General features: G+C 29.3%; 1 protein-coding gene across 1 annotated transcript; it reads right to left on the bottom strand.

Moving 5' to 3' along the window:
• Positions 1-2,763: 2,763 nt before the first annotated feature.
• LOC120263097 lies at positions 2,764-3,657 on the bottom strand. The gene has a single exon (XM_039271006.1). The coding sequence runs from the start codon at positions 3,655-3,657 to the stop codon at positions 2,764-2,766; it is 894 nt and encodes a 297-aa protein (XP_039126940.1).
• Between the last annotated feature and the right edge of the window lie 13,975 nt (positions 3,658-17,632).

Genomic DNA, 17,632 nt, shown 5'->3' with positions numbered 1-17,632 from the left:
CTCTTCAGGAGTTCCAATTATATTTAAATCATCAACATATACCCCAATTATCATGTATCCCTTTTTGGATTTTTTGATGAACACACATGGGCCAATAGGGTCATTCTTATACCATTCTTTTAACAAATATTCACTAAAGCGATGATACCACATACGCCCAGATTGTTTCAAACCATACAAAGATCTTTGTAACTTAATTGAATACAGGTCCTGGGAATTCGAATTATATGCTTCAGGCATCTTAAGTCCTTCTGGGACTTTCATATATATATTATTATCTAGTTGGCCACATAAGTATGCAGTAACAACATCCATTAATTGCATGTGTAATTTTTCATGTACTGCAAGACTAATTAGATAATGAAACGTAATTGTATCTATTGCAGGGGAGTATGTTTCTTTATAGTCAATACCAGGTCTTTGCGAAAACCCTTGTGCAACAAGTCTTGCTTTATATCTAACAATTTTATTTTTCGCATTTCATTTTCACACAAATACCCATTTGTAACCATCTAGTTTAACATCTACAGGTGTTTTAGTTATGGATCCAAAAACTGCTCTTTTTGTGAGACAGTTTAATTTTGCATGTATTGCATTTTTCCATTATGGCCAATCATTTCTTTTTTGGCATTCATCAATAAATTTAGGCTCATAATCCTTATCTTCTGTCAAAAGATCAATTGCCACAATATATGCAAAGATGTTGTCAACAATTATTTCATTTATGTCCCATTTTTTCCCATTTGAGACATAAATTATGGAAATTTCCTGATTTTCCTCTTCAATTTCAGGATCTTAAACTCCTTTAGGAAGTTTACTATTATTTATTTCAATGTTTATTTTATCAACATTTTTTTTATGATCTTTTGTTTCTCTTTTCTTTCAAAGATTTTTATCTTTTGAACCAGCTGGTCTTCCAAGCTTCAGGCGTACTTTAGATTCATTTGTTATAAGAGGTCCTTCTGGGACATTAATTCTTTTTTCAACATTTTCATCAGAGAATACATCAGGTAGTTGATTTGCAACTCATTGTAAATGAATTATTTGTTGAACTTCCAATTCACATTGTTTTGTGAAGGATCAAAATGATTTAAACTCTGAGCATTCCATGTAATTTCTTTTTTCAACATTTTCATCTTTCCACTTTCTCCCCTTAATGTTGGAAAAACTGTCTCAACAAAATAACAGTCAACAAATCTAGCTGTGAAAACATCCCTTGTCAACGGCTCAAGATATTTAATAATAGAAGGAGATTCATATCCAATATATATTCATAATCTCCTCTGAGGTCCCATTTTAGTTCTTTGTTTTGGAGCAATTGGAACGTATACTCCACACCCAAAAACTCTCAAATGAGATTTATTTGGTTCTTGCCCAGAAACCAATTGAAGAGGGGAGAGTTCCTGATAACTTGTTGCCCTTATGCACACAAGTGATGCGGCATGTAAAATTGCATGCCCCTAAGCATAGATCGGAAGCTTTGTTTTCATTAATAACGGTCTAGAAATCAACTGGAGCCGCTTAATAAATGATTCTGCCAAGCCATTTTGTGTATGAACATAAGCAACAGGATGTTCAACTTTTATTCCAATGGGCATGCAATAGTCATCAAATGCTTGAGATGTAAATTCACTAGCATTATCAAGCCGTATTGATTTAATTGCATAATCAGGAAAATGTGCTCGCAATCGAATAATTTGAGCCAACAACCTCAAAAGCGCTAGGTTTTGAGTTGATAATAGGCAAACATGTGACCATCTCGTTGATGTATCAATTAAAACCATAAAATATTTAAATGACCCATATTGTGGATAAATTGTTCCACATATATCACCATGAATTCTCTCTAAAAACATAGGAGATTCAGTTCCAATTTTATTTGTGGATGGCCTGATAATAAGTTTGCCTTGAGAGCATGGTGGACTTGAAAATTCATTTGATTGAAGATTCTTCAAGTTATTTAATGGATGTTCATATGAGTTTTCAAGTACTTTTCGCATCATTATTGATCTAGGATGGCCTAACTGATCATGCCATAAAATAAATTCATTTGAGTTAGTCAACTTCTAGTTTACGATAGCATTTGCCTCAATTGTTCGAATATATGTATAATAAAGGCCAGATGAAAATGCGGGCAGTTTCTCCAATACCTGCTTATTACTTGAAGTAACAATAGTAATTTATAAATATTCAGTATTTCCCATATTTGACGTCTCTATGTGATACCCATTGAGGCGTATATCTTTAAAAAGTAATAAGTTTCGGTGGGACTTTGCAGAATATAATGCATCAATTATAATAAATTTTGTTTCTCTAGAAACAATATATTTGCTCTTACGGAGCCTTCAATCAAAATTTATACTGCCCAATATTATATTGACATTGGTTTTACCCATTATTAAATGGGAAAAATATTTTTTGCTTTTAAATATTGAGTGTGTTGTTGCACTATCAACAAGGCATACATCCTCATCTTTGATGTCCAATCTAACCATGGATTTGGTAGTATCCATATATTCTTCACAAAATAAATAAAAGTACATAAGTATTATAATGGGTAAGAACAAGATCAAACATGCATAAATTAATTAAAACAAAATGCATAGGGGAAAAAAACAATTATGGTGTCAATTCGGTTGCCACCATTAAACTGAGAATCTTCAAGAAAATCAGCAACATCTAAATGTGACGGCAAACCCACAAGAGGGTTATTGTTGAAGTCATCATTTTGGTATATAAAATTTGCCTCGACATTTTTCTCTTTTATTGATGCTTGATAGAGATCGACAAGGTGCCTTGGTGTACGACAGGTACGCAACCAGTGCCCTTGTACACCACATCAATAACATATATTTTCTGATTTGTTACTTGATCCTTTTTTGCCTTTAAACCATTTTTCTTCATAATTTGTCCACTTCTGGTGGTAAGATGCATCTTTATTATCACCATAATTTTTCTGATATTTATTCCAACCACGTCCTCTTCCATGACTACGCCATGGCCACGACGCCCATGGGTTCGACCACGTCCTCGTTTGGAGTTTTCATATGTTATCGCATTCACTTCAGGGAATGGAGCAGAGCCAATAGAACAAGATTTATGATTTTTCATTAGTAGTTCATTGTTTTGTTCAGCCACAAGCAAACACGAAATCAAATCAGAATATTTTGTGAACCCTTTCTCTTGATATTGCTGCTGCAAGAGCATATTCGAGGCATGAAAAGTAGAGAATGTTTTCTCTAGCATATCAGAATCAACAATCCTCTCTCCGCATAATTTCAATTGAGAACTGATTCGAAATATGATTGAATTATATTCACTAACTATTTTGAAATCTTGTAATCGTAAATGCATCCAATCATAACGAGCTTTCGGTAAAATTACCATCTTCTGGTGGTTATACCTTTCCTCCAAATTTTTCCACAATTCAAGTGGATCTTTCACAGTTAAATATTCAATTTTTAAATCCTCATGCAAATGATGTCGGAGGAAAATCATTGCTTTTGCGCTGTTTTGTAAGGATTCTTGATTACCATCCTTGATGGTTTGTCCAAGTCCATTAGCATTCAAATGTATTTCAGCATCAAACACCCATGACAAATAATTTTTTACCGAAATGTCAAGGGTAACAAAATCAAGTTTTGCAAGATTTGACATGACAAAAAAAATGTTTGTGTACTTACGTGAAAAGGATTTGTCGAGAAATTGGATTAGTCAGAGCTTGGTTAAAGCTTCATGCTAATAACATATTATAAAACTATATAATATAGCAAGACGAACAATGTTATAAAACTATATAATATAGCAAGACAAACATAGAACAAAGGAAAGTAGTGAAAGTTCTCCTTCTTGTTCTTATTATCTCTATCATTCTTTTGGTACATATATATAGAGGAGTTAAATTAGAAACTAAAAAAACTTTTGGCAAATAAATAACCAAGAGTCAAGAGGAGTTGAGAGAAACATAATGGGCATTCATTTTAAATGTTTTATAACAAAAGTAATTTTATTCTCTTTTACTTATATAGAATATTTCTATAGTGGATGACATAACATTCCATATTAGATATAAAATATAGGATATATTTTTATTTTTAATATAAAAACAAATAAATTTTTTCATTAAAATCAATTATATCTTTATTTTAAATAAAAAAATTCATAATTTAATTTATTAAAAATAATGATGTATATAATAAAACAGATTTTATATAATAATAAAAATAATTTATTTTAACTCAAATTAAAATGAATAGTTCTAAGTTATAACTATATATATATATGAATTAATAATTGATATCTTAACAATATGTACTATTTTTTTCCTTGGTGTTATGTATCTAATAAAAAAGATCTTATATAAAAATAAAAATAATTTATTTTAACTCAAATTAAAACAAAATATATTTAATTTCATCCCCTAATGATTTTAAAAACTGACACGTGGTGGATTTTAAATTAAAGGTTTGATGGTCTGTAGGAGAAGAAATCCTAAACCTTTTTAAATATTTTTCAAATGTATAAAAATAAAAACTAAAAAAATGAGGCCCCTATTTCTCCACCATTATTGTCAACACAAGAAGAAGATTGAAAGACTAGAAGTGAAAACGGATCCGAATCGGAAGGAGGAGAAAAAGGAAAAACCAGAGTCAGATCGAAAAAAGGAGCACGATACTGAAGATCTGATCCACAAGAAGAAGACCAAGGAGCAATCTTCGTTTACTCCCTCTCATGGCTTCAAGATGAACAAGATATGATCTTTTCCCAAAAACTCTAACACCGATCCCACCTCGAATCTCAATGCCCAATTGACAGAGGCGCCAGAGGCTGATTCCACGCCAAAAAGAGAGAAGAACACGACGAACGGTGGCACGTCCGTGTCACTGAGCAAGAAATAGAGCGCCACTAGGTTCTTGAATCGTATGAAGAGGAGTTCCCCATTGAATGGTACGCTTCTAAAGTCTATGAAGAGCTCCGACACTACCGCCAGAGCGGTGGAAAAAGCAACATATCAAAAGAAGTTCAGAAAGAAAGAAGCTCAAAAGAAGCAAAACTCCAAGTTCAGTGCTACCGCAAAGCAAGCTCCAAAACTGAGCACTCCGACGAAGAGGTGTGTAGGAAGGCCACCGAAAAGAGGGGTGGCGTCTCTGTTGAAGGTGCCAAGGAAGGAAGAGAGGGAGAAGGTGATGATACGATGTGTATGGATGGCATTCTCTGTAAATCGTGTACCTTAGCTAGGGCTTACTTCTCCCACCCTCCTCTTTTATTGCCATCACCATCACCATCACCATCACCGCCGACTGTTAATGTCAAAGCAACATCAATGCGTGCTGGGTATGAGTGCTTGGATGAGTCTCACGTGACATTATCTTCACCTACCTTTGTACTCTGGCCATTCTCAACTAGGGGTGAATTGATGTTGAAGTTTTTTAAAGGAAAATATTGGTTTTAACTCAAAAGTATAATTTATAATTTAGGTTTTTGAGGGCAAAGTATCTCGGGATGGTTCATCCAAATATAACTGATTTGGTGTTTTAATTAACCATAGAAAATTTATTTCAAAGGTATAAGATTACGGAGAAAAAAAATACCATAAAGAAAGGTATTATTTTTCTTCATTATGTTTTCTTGAATTTTGATTCTAAGTTTGAAGTTTTTTTGTCTTGATTTTGGTTATGGTTTTGTCACAAGGATAGGATATTAGAGAAAAAAAAACTCAAAAAGGTACCATTTTCTTTCAAATTTTTTGTTTATTTGTTTTCCCCCATTAAATTTTGTTTCAATATTTAATTTTGTTTATTTTATTTTTTGTTGACAAGTACTAGATTGAAGAGAAAAAGATTCCAATAACCATTTTTTTTTTCATTTAAATATCTTTTGTTTGGATTTTGATTCAAGATTAATTAATTAGCATGTAATAAGTCCCGTTAATATTTTTTTCAGATCAGGAGTAGGGGTGAGTGGCAGCAACGGGACTTAGTTTGTGTAAGTGATCCCTATATTTTTAGTACTAGATTCAACAACGGGACTTATTACATGCTAATTAAATTGCCACTCACCCCTACCCCTGATCTGAAAAAAAATATCAATAATGTTTATGAGCTTGACAACCCAGTAAGCACCCACTAAAAATATAGGGATTACTTACACAAAGTCATAATTTATCAGAACGCAAAAACAACAAAACAAATTTATTTTAAGTAAACATAGATGTCAAAAATTTGAGCATATAGACCCCCAAAAACTATTGCCAAAACAAAATTACAAAATTCATATATTTACCCTCGGTGACCTGAGACAAAATTTATCAAAAGTCATATTTTTACCCTCAGTGACCCGAGCCAAAATTATCAAAGGCCGCTATTCTTCACCGACGACAAGCAGTGGAAAACTATAGTTTCTAGATCAAATACTTGTCAACACTGTCAGTGTTTAACCCCCAGTGACATGGTTATTGCATAGTTAATTGGGGACTGGTTTCTATGTCAAAATACTTCCGGTTGGCAAAACAATAAACTAATCGGGCAAAACACAAGAAATTTACAGTAACTTGATCTCATTTTTATCATATCAAAATAAACCAGTTAATGGAATCCGAACATGAACATATAATAAAAATAATAATATTCGTTAATCAGAAATTAAATAAAATACCTAAAATTCAAAATAAATAAATAAATAATCTGAATTTAAATACATGAATTAATCATAAATTAAACAAATATCTGAAATTCAAAAATTTGAAAACCTAAATTTGATAAAATGAATTAAAAATTCAGATTTTTAATTAAATCAAAAATTCAAAAGTTAAATAATCTGAATGAGAACAAACGAATTAAAACTCAGGAATTAAATGAACTGTCTGAAAATTCAAAGTTTTTAAAAGAATCAGATTTGATAAGATCGCTGGAAATCAGAGTTTAAATAAGGTATATAATAATTCAGAATTTAAGTAAATCAACATTTAAATAGTTCCAAAACTTTTAGTTTAAACGTCTTTAATTCAAAAATTTTTAAATAATTTAATGATAAGTCCGAAATTAATAACACTTAAAGGAATAAAGTTAGATTAAATAACAGTAATCAAATTTTATAGAATAAATAATTAAAATGATTTAATTCACAAGTTTAGCTAGTGACAAAGGATGTATATATATAGTACAATTTATATGTGGTTACTTACCTAGATGTCTCCCAACTCCAAGACTCCAAATCAGATTACCAAAATCAAGCACCCGAAGGAAGCCCTAACAAACATTAATTAAGCATGTGCATGAATAACAAAACCCCAAATTATAAGCTCATAGATTTTGTGAGAGAGGCATACTGAGATGCACATGACCATACCACAGGGCTGTAAGAAAACACCTAACAGTGAAAATGACTAAAATGGTCATCTAAAAAAAATACATCATAAAGGCCAAGGTATACAGCAGCTTAAAATCAGTCCAAAACAATTATCAGAACCATGAAGATATTTAATGATCGAAGCTAGCTCATTAAATTCTACCAAACTTTGGTCAACCGGATACCTTGAAAAAATAAGGAAAAGCCAAGTGATAGCAGATTCCATGAGAAGATTCATTCTTGTCCAAGTCAATGATGCAAGACATGTGAAATTGAATGAATGAAAAAGCATTGGTATTCAAGAGAAAAGGCTAAGTAATCAGAAAATCTCCACACATAAATGGGAAACATGCTTATGTATACAAAATACTAAATAAAATAAATAAATGAATGAATAAAAAAAGGCGATGAATACGTATAAATTCCTTATGGTAGTCTATAAGTGGAAACTAAGGATGAGGATAAGCAAGGTCTCACAATGAAAATAAAAATTTCAAGCATCTACTTTGAATTTTTCGTCACAAAATTCAACGGAGAAGATATCAAGAGCCTCAGACCAAGGTCACCATGTGACACGAGAGGAGATAGGGTTTCCTCCGGTTTCCTACTCTTCTTTTATTTAAAAACCAAAACAAATATCTCGTGAGGATCTTCTCTCGGGCGTTACGGAACCATAAATCAGATCAGGGAAGCTGGGATAAGATAATATATTTTTCTTTAAAATATAAATAAATAAATAAATTTAACTAAAAGTAATTTAAAATTAATTAAGAGAACAAGGTCTACAATCAATATAAAAAAATCTGTATTGATATCAAAGATAAATGTAATTTAAAAAATATTGAAATACTTTTTACTGTGCTTCATAATAACTAAACACAAATTTTCAAATTTGGAGAGGGTGAACATGGATAAAATAATAAATAGATAAAAGGTTTTACTTTCAATGGAAAAACACATATCACATGTGCTTATTTACAATTACTCACATATTAATTTTTTTTAATAATCTCAATATTGTTTCTCAAATAAATTAAAAGATAAAAAAACACCGGTTAAACCCTTTTGAAATAATGGCATACTAATATTGATTCTCAGTAATAACAAAGCTTTTCATATTTTTTTATAATTGCCACTTCATACATCTTTCAAATTTTTCATTAACACTTCAAACATGATTCAACATTAACACTGCAAACATGATTTAAGTAGAAGAGTCTTCTGAAATAATCAATTTTCATGTAAGTATTAATTAGTTTCATTAATAAAACATGTAGCACATCAACATCTGACTTGATACATTTGTCTTCAAAAAAAAATGAGATGAAATGGCTCTATGAATTGGCCCTAATTATCTACACAACGTAGCCTTCTTGCATATACTGCCTTTCATGTCTTTTCTTATGTTGACTTTAGAGAATTGTAGTTTTTTTTATATATATATATATATATAGAATTGAGTGTATCAATGACATGCTTTTCATGTTCAAGATAGAAAGAAAGAAATTGTGTATTGTGAGTCATGTGATGGATTTTAATTAATTTTAGTTAGGATGACCTTCTTAACATAGATTATATTAGTTAGATTAGCCTTACTTAATATAGATTACAACTTAAAGCCAATGGCTATATATTATCTATATAATGGAGTGTGGCATTCACATATCAAAGTTTGGTTCAAACTAAATCCAATGATGCATTTAGAACTGTAGACTTATAATTATATATAGGGGGCATTTTGATCATGGATTAAAGGCTTGGTAATGGGAATCCCATTCCCAAGCCCTTGTTTGGTAACCAGGAAAGGCATGAGTTACTCCCATGCATGGGAAAAGGATTGCTCTATGGAAAGGCATCCCTATTCATCTAAAAATGGGGGAAGCAGTATTTCTGAGCCATACAATTACTATTATATTCCTAGTAGGTCATTCTCTATTAATTAAATGTATTAAATTATAATAATTTAAAATAGATATAATCTTGACATAAGTACTATTATTGAATTTTTTCATAAATAAAAATTTTATGTTTTTTTGTATGTTTTATTTAAAATATTATTAATGTAAATGATTAAGTTCAATAATTATATTAATACAAATAACTGAAATGAAATATTAAATTTAAATATTTATTAATAATTTAAATAATATAATTAAATATTTACATATTTACATATTTACAACATATTTACATATTTAACTTTAATTATTAAATAATTCAATTAAATTATTTTGAGAAATTAAAATTAAAATCAATAGATGAAATTAACTTAATTAAACATATTTCATGATATTAACTAATTTAATAAATATATAATAGTTAAATAAACTATTAACATTAATTATATATATATAATATATTGAAATATGTATTTATATTATAAATAATTAATAATAAATAATGTTAAATATTTTTTCATTAAAAATAATCCATTATCTTATATAATATCATACAATTTATCTACAAGGGTTGATGTAATTTTACTACATCTTACCTTTTTACTTTTTCTATTCTCAATCCTTATTCCTTCAAACCAAACACATTATCCACATTCCCTTATTCAAATTCCCATTCATCTCCTCTTCCTATTAACCCTATTCTCATTCCTATTCTGCAATCCAAATGGGGTCATAGAGTATCAGTGTCAAAGCATGGTCCAATTTATACATGTTCATGAATGCATTCACGCCAAAGTGAATTGTAGCATTACATGTGGCATTCACATGTCAAAGTTTTGCTCAAACTAAGTCCAATGACGCATTTAGAACTGTAGACTTATTATATATAGTGTATCAGTGTCAAAGCATGGTCCAATTTATACATGTCCATGAATGCATTCATGCCAAAGTGAATTGTAGCATTATACATATATATACATAATGGAGTGTGTCATTCACATGTCAAAGTTTGGTCCCAACTAAGTCCAAGGAAGTATTTAGAACTATAGACTTATGACTATATATAATGTGTTAGTGTCAAAGCATGGTTCAATCTATACATGTCCGTAAATGCATTCATGGCAAATTAATGATAGAGGCTAATTAATATAGGTTAGGATGGCTTTACTAATATATGTATATACAATGGAGTGTCACATTCACATGCAAGCATGGTCCAAACTATAGGTAAGGACGCATTTAGAACTATAGGCTTATTATTATATATAATGTATTGTACAATCTATAAATGTCCAAGATGCATTTATGGCAAAGTAACCGTGCATAGAGGTTAATTAATATGGGTTAGAGTGGCTTTATTAATATAGGTTACAAAAGTCAACTGCTATTTAACACAAGATGACTATTTTTGAATCATTTAGCACAAATGCACACATGTAATTAAATAATGATGCTATTTAAAAACTTAATAATTAAAAACTTTCCAAATCTTTCTATATATATAATCAAGGAATCCATTAATCAATTTGCAACAAACTTAAAAACAATACTAAGCCAAATATGCATATATTCTTAGTTAGTTTGAAATTTTGCATTTATAAAACCTGATGTTATATTTGGATATTTTTTTTAATTGTTTTTAAACTAAATAGTTTAAACATGGACATCAAGCAATTTATATGTATATATTTTTTTTTTCATTTATAATTGTTTATAATATTGTGATAATTGAATTTACTTGCAGGTAAATTTTTTAACAAAATGGGAAATCAAGATCATGTCATTGTTACCGCGCAATTTAAAGTAATGATTAAGGAAATACTTGAAAATCTAAAGTTGCCACCACCAAGTTATGAATGTGAAAAAAGTGGCTAAAATCACGGACCAAGTTTTCTAGCAAAGGTAAAATTTGAAGACAGGCTTGGAAAACATGAGTAATATGGATTTAAGGCGTATATAAAGAAAGAAGCTTAAAATGAAGCAGCTTTGTGGGTTATAAGGCATCTTCAGAATATTTATAATATTGTCATTAAAGATATAAGTGAAAGAGAATTATATGGACTTAATTATGAAATGGAGGATTTGAAAGATGCTAATATAACGAAAGAAGCTTAAAATGAAACAACTTTGTGGGCTATAAGTCATCTTCAGAATATTTATAATATTGTCATTAAAAATACAAGTGAAAGAGAATTATATAGACTTAAATATGAAATGAAGGATTTGAAAGATACTAAAACTTGACGACCAAACTTTTCTAAACTTACTAATGAGCTGGAGGAGCTGAAGATCAAGATGAAAAAGGATGCTTCAGAACAATCGGGGAGCAATGAAGATTTACTTATGAATTATCCTAAAAAAAAAAAGCACCCGCAAATCATGATTTTCTTCATGGTTTTGGCTAAAAAATTGTCTTGATGTGTTTAAAAAAAAATAAAAAATCTTTTTCTTCCTCTCTTTCAATGAATGTTCTCCATTGTTATTATATATGTATATGTATATATAATGATTTTAAAAAAAATAATGATGATATTAATTATTATTATTAAAATAAGCAACCTTGTTAATAATATATGTAATTAATTATAATAGTAAAAAAATAACTAATTAACAACATTTATTAAGTAAACTAAATTTATTAAACATTAAATATATTTTAAAATTATTTTAAAACAAATATTATTTAACAATAAAAACAAATATCTATTTTGATTTAAATTATTTTAAAATTTATTAAAAAATAATTTTAACAAACAATTGTTAGAGCTGGTAATTTATTTCTTGGGAGCTCAATTTATAATTTCTTATTAGAATCTTATTTTTAAAATTTTTAATATATAGTATAGTTCATCCACTTTATTTAATAAAAGATTGTTAGGAAAGAGAAATGCGCCAACGAATGTGAGATTAAAATAAAATATCCATCAAATCCAATCAAACATGCTTTTGTTGTTACATGAGATGATATTGAAAGACTGTCAACAAATAATTCCATATAATCCAATGTTTTTTTTTTTTTAAAGAAGAAAATAAGTTTAGTTTATTTATTAAAGGGGTTGTTTGGTTGCATGTACGTAGGTGTAAGTGGCTGTGATGTAAGTTGTTTTACATATAAAAGTGTGTTTAGTTGACTGTAAAACATCACTTACATGTAAAAGTAATTACATCATGATAGTGTTTTGCTGTATTTTGACTTACAGCGAATTTGGGTGTAAGTGGAAATGCAGCAAAACAAAAGATTACCATCACCCGGCCCTTCAACTTTTCCCAACAACTCTCCATCAACAGCATCCACAATGCCACCATCCCACGACCTCGCCATCATCTCCATCAATACCACAGCCTCCGACTCCTTCACCTCCAATCTCATCTTCTCCGCCTTCCTCTCACCAAACTTTGACTCCATCCGTTTCTTCTCCCAAGCCCTAAGCTCCGGATCCGCAGCTCCTTCCTCACACTCTTCTTCTTCTTAAGATGGAACGTGAACAAAGGAAGTGAGAGATGGCTTTGCTATGATGGAGCTGCTGGCATTTATAATGTTTAATGTAATATGTAGAAGGAACAATAATTCTTCATGATTTTCTCTTCAGGAGCCCTACATATTTCTTTTTATGTATTTTGGGGTTCCAGTAATTTTCTAAGTAGCTATTACTTGGGAGAATGTTCAAGGCAATCAATTTGTAATTTAAAGAGCATGATCTCTTTTCTTCTGTTATTATTTTGCAGCAAAGGTTAAGTAAGAGAAAACCATTCTTTCTCAAAATATTGACTAACTAATGGATGAGTAAGGGATAATTTTTTTAATTTTTGAAGTAAGAGACCTTATTTTCAAGAGTAAATAAACCCATCTTTTGAGCATTATTAGCTTATACTAATTTGAGGAATAAGGTTTTCCATCTTTTAATATTTCTTATTTTAATAATAATTTTTCCAGTTGCATAAATTTTGTCATAGATAGAATTCTAACTAGAATTTGATATTAACATCGTCATTAATCATAATTTTAATAACAAGGAAAACAATAATTTCAGCAAGAATAGTAGTATTAATAACAATACTAGTAATAAAGAATATAATCAGATATATTTCATATTAAGGTAAAGGATGGAGAGTTAAATTAATTAATGAGAGTTAAAGTAATTAATATTAGTATTAACACTAAATTAATTAATTTTTTAAATTAGTATTAACCTTAAATTATGAGAGTTAAAGTAATTAATAATATTTAAAGATAAAATTGAATCCTAGTATATAATTAAAAAGATTATAAATAATATTAAATAGCTAGTGTTAACAATATGTGATAGAGGTAATCTTACCACTTCACTTACATAATAATTATACCCCTCAACTTACATCAAACCAAACAAATAAAAAGCAAATACAACATTTCAAATTATTGCAAACCAAACAACTGTGATGTAAGTTAAAATACAGCATTTTCACTTACACTGTAATTTCACTTACATGTAATTTCATTTACAGATAACCAAACATCCCTTAAGTGTGAATGGTACTAGATATTGGGATTGGATGGGAAGCAGCTGGGTATAGAGGTCGGCATGGGCCGTCCAGAAACCAGACCCAGCCTTACCTAGGGCGGTTCAATGAACCGTAACCTACCCGTCATGTAGACGGACCGGTTACGGGTTGGAGTTTCCCCAACCCATGACTCGGCAGGTTGGCCCCCTGGGTCAAACCCGGTTCCCAACCCACCGGGTTGAGAGCCGTTGTTCCCCAATGGTTGCAATAGCCATTGGGGAATTTTTTTTATTTTTTTAATTCAAAATTTAAATTTTGAAAAATTCAAAAAATTTTTTATAAAATTTTTATAAACTTCTATATATATCCCTCATCCCCACATTATTTAGTTTTTACCAATTATCAATCTTTCCCAACTCTCTTACTTTCTTTTTCTCTTAATCTCATTATTTCTCAACTCTCCTACTCTCATTCTCTCTTAATCTCACTCTCTCAAGGCATAATATTGGGAGATTTTGGATTTGGATTCTTAGAGTTTAATTATTTCAATTCAACATTATCAAGGCTTAATATTGCAATTTGGTACTTGGAGTCTTGGAGACTTGGAGTGGTGCAAATTAGGATTATCTATTAATTTCTTTCATTTAGAAGGTCGCCAACTAACAAGGTTGGTCATGATTTATTTATTTTAATTATTAGTTTAGACTTGTGTTTTTTTTAAAAAAATTGCATGAAATTATTAGTTGTAGTTTTGTAGGCTTGTCTTATTTAAAAAGAAAAATTGTATGAAATTAATTATTGTAGTTTTGTAGAATTTTTTAAAAATACATATTTGTATGGAATAATTGTTGTAGACTTGAATGAAAAACTATTAGTTGTATTCTTGATATATTTATTTTAATTATTAGTTTAGGCTTGTGGGTTTTTAAAAAAATGCATGAAATTATTATTTATAGTTTTTGTAGACTTGTTTTTTTTAATAAATATTTGGATGAAATTATTTTTGTAGACATGAAAAAAATTATAAGTTGAATTCTTGATATTTATTTTAATTATTAGTTTAGAGTTGTGGTTTTTTAAAATATGCATGAAATTATTATTTGTAGTTTTCGTAGAGTTGTTTTTTTAAATATTTGTATGAAATTATTTTAGTAGACTTGAACGAAATTATTAGTTGTATTCTTGATATTGTAATTATTAGTTTAGAGTTGTAATTTTTATAAAAAAATGCATGAAATTATTATTTGTAATTTTTGTCGACTTGTTTTTTTAAAAAATATTTGCATGAAATTATTTTTTGTAGACTTCAATGAAATTATTTGTTGTATTCTTAATATTTATTTTAATTATTAGTTTAAAGTTGTGGTTTTTTTTAAAATGCATGAAATTATTATTTGTAATTTTTGTAGAGCTTTTTTTTTAAAATATTTGCATGAAATTATTTTTTGTAGACTTGAATGAAATTATTAGTTGTATTCTTGATATTTATTTTAATTATTACTTTAGAGTTGTGGTTTTTTTAAAATGCATGAAATTATTATTTGTATTTTTTGTAGACTTTTTTTAAAATATTTGGATGAAATTATTTTTATAGACTTGAATGAAATTATTAGTTGTATTCTTGATATTTGTTTTAATTATTACTTTAGAGTTGTGGTTTTTTAAAAAAATATATGAAATTATTATTTGTAGTTTTTGTATACTTTTTTTGTAATATTTTCATGAAATTATTTTTGTAGACTTGAATGAAATTATTAATTGTATTCTTGATATTTATTTTAATTATTAGTTTAGACTTGTGATTTTTTGAAAAATGCATGCAATTATTATTTGTAGTTTTTGTAGACTTGTTTTTTTAAAAAAATATTTGTGTGAAATAATTGTTATAGACTTGAATGAAATTATTAGTTGTATTCTTGATATTTATTTTAATTATTAGTTTAGACTTGTGATTTTTTAAAAAATGCATGCAATTATTATTTGTAGTTTTTGTAGACTTGTTTTTTTTTAAAATATTTGTGTGAAATAATTGTTGTAGACTTGAATGAAATTATTAGTTGTATTCTTGATGTATTTATTTTAATTATTAGTTCAACTTGTGGTTTTTTAAAAAAATTGCGTGAAATTATTATTTGTACCTTTTGTAGACTTGTTTTTTATATAAATATTTGCATGAAATTATTTTTGTAGACTTGAATAAAATTATTAGTTGTAGAGTTGTTCTTTTTATTAATATTTGCATGAAATTATTGTCGTAGATTTGAATGAAATTATTAGTTGTAAATATTTGCTTCTAGTATTTTTTTTCTAAATATTTGTAGATATGTCAATTTAATTGTGTGTATATATAGATATATATTATTTTTCATTGTTTTTCTTAGACATTACAATATGGCTTCACGTGCCGGATACTCGAGAGGAAAAATCATTGTTGGGTTGGCTTCCACTCCCACACCTACTCAAGAGAGCAATCCATTTCAGGATATTGAGAGCCCAATGGAACAATCGGTACCTGTCGATGTACCCTCACAAACCGGACAAGCAAACAACTCCATGAAAACCGCCCTCAAATCTAGCATTTTTAAAACTCTTTTTTCAAAATTGTATAATAATGATGTCATTATAACACATGGTAAATGTAATTATTGTGGTTCCGAATTTAAGCATTGTAAGGACGTAGGATATGGCACATTCAACAAACACATGGAGAAGAAGCACCCGGACAAGCTTAGACATACTCGATCACAGTCCCAAATTAGATTCATTGTGGATGAATGTACAGGTTCTCGATCATCTCTATTTACATTTTCGTAAGAAAAATACAAGGATAAAATTGTGGAGACAATTTTCGTCGAGCGCTGAACGGTGTCAAGTGCAAGAATGCATCAATGACACACTACAACCAGTGTGCAAGAAGGTTTCACGGAGGACAATTCAAAGAACAATATTCAAACAATACAATAATGGTAGGGAACAACTTTGTAAGTATTTTCGTACTTTTAACTCTTCTGTTTTTGTATGTTCCGATGTACATATGTTTTTCATGAAAATTCTTTTATAGGTATTACGGCACATTGGGTCGATGACAAGTAGAATATCCAAAAGCGTGTTCTCACTGTTAGGGTGTTCAAGGAGTCTCATACCACCGATAATATTTATAGACTTATTTGTGGAGTTATCGAAGAATTTGGTTTAATGCTTAAAAATTTTTCGATTTCTTTTGATAATGCCTCCGCTAATACGACCTCAATTAGACCTCTAGAAAATTTTTTGAGACCTTCACGTGGTGGCAAATATTTTCATATAAGATGTGTTTGTCATGTTTTGAACTTATGAAGTGGTTTGGAAGAGGTTAAAGAATTTGTACTCCCTGCTAAGGAGGTCATAGCTTATCTAGGAAAATGCATGATTCTCATGAAACAATGGGCTCGCTATTGTAAAGCACATAATATGAGGATCAAAAAATTCCCTAAAGATGTCAAAACAAGATTAAACTCTACTTATCGGCTTCTTAGTGCAACATTTCCCTATAAGACATTGTTGACTAAGTTTATTAATGATTCGTTGGTTGGTTTTTGTTTATATGAGTATAACTGGGTAGTTATTACTAATATTATTGATTTGCTTTCGGTTTTTAACACATGTACTAATTTGTTTCCTCAAGTTTATTTTCCTACTTCCCATTTATTTTTATATGGTGCTGTTGATGTGGCTGAACAATTTTGGAAGTCTAGAACAAATCCACAATTGTTTACTGTGTTGATCTTTATGAAAATTAAATAGTTTTTTTATTATAAGAATATACCTCATATTGCTTTAGTTGCATTCATTCTTGATCCAAGGTAGAAACTAGAAGGTTTGCAAGAATATTTGGAAGCAAATTACTAATTCTTAGAATTCAATGG

This window comes from Dioscorea cayenensis, chromosome 6 (genome assembly GCF_009730915.1).
Source record: "Dioscorea cayenensis subsp. rotundata cultivar TDr96_F1 chromosome 6, TDr96_F1_v2_PseudoChromosome.rev07_lg8_w22 25.fasta, whole genome shotgun sequence".
In the NCBI taxonomy this organism is placed as follows: domain Eukaryota; kingdom Viridiplantae; phylum Streptophyta; class Magnoliopsida; order Dioscoreales; family Dioscoreaceae; genus Dioscorea; species Dioscorea cayenensis.
Note: the sequence above shows the minus strand (reverse complement) of the source record. Positions and strands in the feature narration are given on the sequence as shown.

Bases quoted from the DNA above. Each gene is read 5' to 3' on its own strand.
- LOC120263097 (XM_039271006.1), bottom strand. From the start codon at position 3,657: ATGTCAAATCTTGCAAAACTTGATTTTGTTACCCTTGACATTTCGGTA.